At 45.6% G+C, this 3,377-nt stretch overlaps 1 protein-coding gene across 2 annotated transcripts; it reads right to left on the bottom strand.

Annotated features, from left to right (window-relative positions):
* Positions 1-481: 481 nt before the first annotated feature.
* LOC123180247 (tetraspanin-6) lies at positions 482-2,854 on the bottom strand. 2 transcript variants are annotated; one of them, XM_044592242.1, is made up of 3 exons: positions 1,989-2,854; positions 1,187-1,506; positions 482-809 (listed from the first exon to the last, which is right to left on the bottom strand). In XM_044592242.1, the coding sequence occupies exons 1-3, from the start codon at positions 2,499-2,501 to the stop codon at positions 770-772; spliced, it is 873 nt and encodes a 290-aa protein (XP_044448177.1). In that variant the 5' UTR covers positions 2,502-2,854; the 3' UTR covers positions 482-769. The 2 variants fall into 2 exon arrangements, with proteins under 2 accessions (XP_044448177.1, XP_044448178.1); XM_044592243.1 differs by having other exon boundaries at positions 1,231-1,506; positions 1,989-2,851.
* Positions 2,855-3,377: the final 523 nt, after the last annotated feature.

Below are 3,377 nucleotides of genomic sequence, written 5' to 3'. Positions count from 1 at the left end.
AGACCAACAGTACATGTGCTGATATAGTCTTATAGCTGACTCTCTGGATTTTACTTGATAGACATGACATCACTTCTCTTTCGAACTCACCAACTAGATATGTACTAAAAGAAATGTAAAACACTTTGTCTACCATAGTGGAGAAAGGTTAACAGGAATATATGCTGTTGTAGCCAATACTAATTGTAGATGATCACTGCACTTTTTTGTGATAAAATTATTTGATTTTTCCCATTTGTTTGTCATCTCATTATTATATTTTTTTCCTTTAGTTAGAACTTATTTCTTTCTGAAATATCGCTGAGCTGTATCCACTATCTAAAGTGTTTTCAAATCACTTCAAAGTACGACGGTCCATGCCATGAGTGCTAAAGATGGAGAGCCTGTCTTAGATTTAGCCGCAGTCTATGGGTCTACTGATATCATATCAGAAGGTAGGCATGACCAAAACATGGGAAATAGAAGTCACACCAACAGTACATGTGCTGATATGGTCATATATATAGCTGACTGGATTTCCCACCATAGACATGAAGTCTCTTCTCTTCTGAATTCTCTAACTAAGTATGCTACAATATGCAAAGCATTCTACCAATACTGGATAAACTACACATGCCTTCCACTTCACCATCTTGCACTTTCCTCATACTGAATATCTACAGAAGATTAATTATTGGTCACTACCAGAGTGCTATGAAGAACTGACCCAACCCCTCGGCCATTTGCCATCAAGAAAATATTATACATGAGTTGAGTTCCGATGGCTAGCCTAGTACATCTGTTCCCTCCTATCGCGGAACCATCGCCACCTGTAGCGAAAATCATAAAGGAGTGTTAGAAGATCACAGCAAATGGATGGCCACAAACTGAAATTGCGTTATATTGCCAGTGTCATCATTACTTTTTTTATGTGTGCAAAGAATTTCGTTAATGAAGAAGCACCGAAGCATGATTATGCAGTTGTGAAAACAGAATAGAAGGAACACCCCGCCCCCCTTTTCTGTTGAATGAGCACTATTCAGAAATAAACTAATCCATTTTTTCGCTTTGATCATGAGACTGTAGAAATGCATTTTTGGGGCTGAAACCAAACATCTGAAGAGAAAAGAAATGCCAATGAAAAGCAGCAATCAAACAGAAATGGTGTGACAATTTTATTTTGTTTTTTATTTTTGGCTGAAAGTACCAGTAGTAGTCCCAGCGTGGGTTGATCTTGGACATGCGGTTTACCCCGTATGGGTACTCGGAGACGGAGCGGCGGGCGTTTCTGAAGGCGCAGCATCCGCAGGCGCAGATGCAGATGAGGAAGACGAGCACGATGACGTTTAGCACGGAGATCTTGTGCCAGTCCTGGCGCACCTGCTCCATCACGCCGGCCTTGCACGAGTTACACTGGTAGCACAGGATGTTTGGGGCATTGTTCCACTGGTAGCAGTCCTCGTCCTGCGCTCCGACCGGCATCCCCCCGCTGTATGTGCATGATGTTGGTGGCTTGCAGCACCCAGACTGCATGATAGTGATTAGTTCCATTAGTAATTTTAGCAGCAAAGCTATTAGTTAGAACTACAACTTGTATTAAAGTAGCAGAGGTGCAGGAGCACTGAAGATGCTCTGAGCTAGAGATTTAGTAGACCTAGTTTGTTTAGTTTATCTGAAAATGGGTCCAAACTTTGTCCTCAGGTCACATTCTTTACTGGGTTTTGAATCTTGGTGGTCAATAAATTTGATGTTTTTGTCCAAATAGACAATGAACATAAACCTGTGCTTGAGATATTTAAATTTACATAGATGCAACTGGTGAACTGGATCAATAATTTGTCTAGCTATTTTTTATGTTACCATTTCTTTGACAATTTGTTATGTTTGTGCCGGCTATACTTCAGATTATGAATTCTGTTGTACTACAACTACAAGTGCTGAAAGTAGTGGCGACAAATAGCAAGAGGAGCAACTATGGAAGAAAATGGACCGGTGGCTGAACTGCAAACCTGTATTGGCGTGAGATCATGCTGGAGGTAATCCATGGGAGTCCAGTTGGCGATCTTGGGGCAGGCCTTGGAGCCGACGACGCAGGCCAGCGCGGGCTTCCAGTACTTGATGTCCTGCATATGCTTCTGGAGCCACGAGGAGTAGTCCGAGATGTGGTACTCCCTGTACGGCCTCCCTTGCACCTGCGTGCCGCCGCCCCCCGCCGTGACGGCGAACCCGAACATGGTGAGCCCGAGCAGCATGCCGATGAGGAGTATCACGGCGAAGAGGTAGAGCCACAGCGCCCAGGCGACGTGGAAGCAGGCGCCCACGAACCCCGCGAGGGAGATGAGGAGCACGATGAAGCCGATGATGAGCAGCGGCGTCTGCAGCATGGAGGAGCACGTCGTCGTGGAGCCCTTGGCGAGCCAGAGCCCCGCACCGATGACCGGGATGGAGGCCAGGAGCGTCGCCAGGTTGAGGTAGCCGATCATCATGTTGCTGAAACGCTGAGGGTAGTACATGCCGTTCATCTTGCTTCCTGCTCCTGCTCCTGCTCAGGTTCTTCTTGCTCCTTCCCCTGCTCCTGCTCTGTTCTTATGTGCACTGCTGCTGGCCTTTGGTTTGGTTTATATGATACGGCTGGCTACGGTGTTCTTGGCTCTTGTTGCCCTAAATTTGATTTGGCTTGTCTCACTCTCACTCTCTCTTCTACTGATTGGGATGGTGGTAGTGTGTCCTGGAGCGGCCTGGTGCAAAGCAAGCTTTGCCTTTCTTCTTGCCTTGGAGAACTACTTTTGCATCCTGGTGACTGTGCGTGCGTGTGTGTCCCTGCAATGCGGCGTACTTGTGGGTATTCTAATGCTGGCATTGGCTTTGCCTTTGTGGAGGCCGTTCTTTAATAATGCCGTGGTGGTTTTGGGAAATCTGAGGCGCCTACCCTTGCCTTTATTTATTTACTTTGTTTCGGTTCGAACTTTCGCTTTTTTCGCGCTACGTGTTTGATTTCTACCCGTCGCCGTGTTTTCCGCCTTAGCAGCCTATTTCTGTCTATCTTGCAAAAATACCATTTTACAGTAAGATAGTAGGAAGCACTGCCATTTTCACATTCCACATCCATTGAAGCTCAGCCAGTCCACAGGATAAGAATTCAAGAGCATCAGGCCTCATAATAATACCAATAAACAAGGATATTGCTGCCGTGAGAATTCCAGGCATCATATATATGTCTTTGAGAGAAGCATATATCTGTCTGTTTTCTTATTTGCTGGAACAAGAATAAAACCCCCCACAGATTTCCATGTTTGGCATCGATTCTCCATTGCCAAAAAGCATCGGAATTATGGCGCGGCATCGTCCTCGATGCGCGGGTGCCTTAGCCGCTGCCCGGATGCTTAATCATGAAGCAA

Source organism: Triticum aestivum, chromosome 1D, assembly GCF_018294505.1.
Source record: "Triticum aestivum cultivar Chinese Spring chromosome 1D, IWGSC CS RefSeq v2.1, whole genome shotgun sequence".
In the NCBI taxonomy this organism is placed as follows: domain Eukaryota; kingdom Viridiplantae; phylum Streptophyta; class Magnoliopsida; order Poales; family Poaceae; genus Triticum; species Triticum aestivum.
Note: the sequence above shows the minus strand (reverse complement) of the source record. Positions and strands in the feature narration are given on the sequence as shown.

What these genes read in the sequence shown, in the direction of transcription:
- LOC123180247 (XM_044592242.1), bottom strand. Translation starts at nt 2,501, where the DNA reads ATGAACGGCATGTACTACCCTCAGCGTTTCAGCAACATGATGATCGGC. An exon ending in ATGATCTCACGCCAATACAG is followed by an intron (nt 1,507 to 1,988) that starts GTTTGCAGTTCA and finishes ACTATCATGCAG; the next exon opens with TCTGGGTGCTGCAAGCCACC. An exon ending in CCACGCTGGGACTACTACTG is followed by an intron (nt 810 to 1,186) that starts GTACTTTCAGCC and finishes TTTTCGCTACAG; the next exon opens with GTGGCGATGGTTCCGCGATA.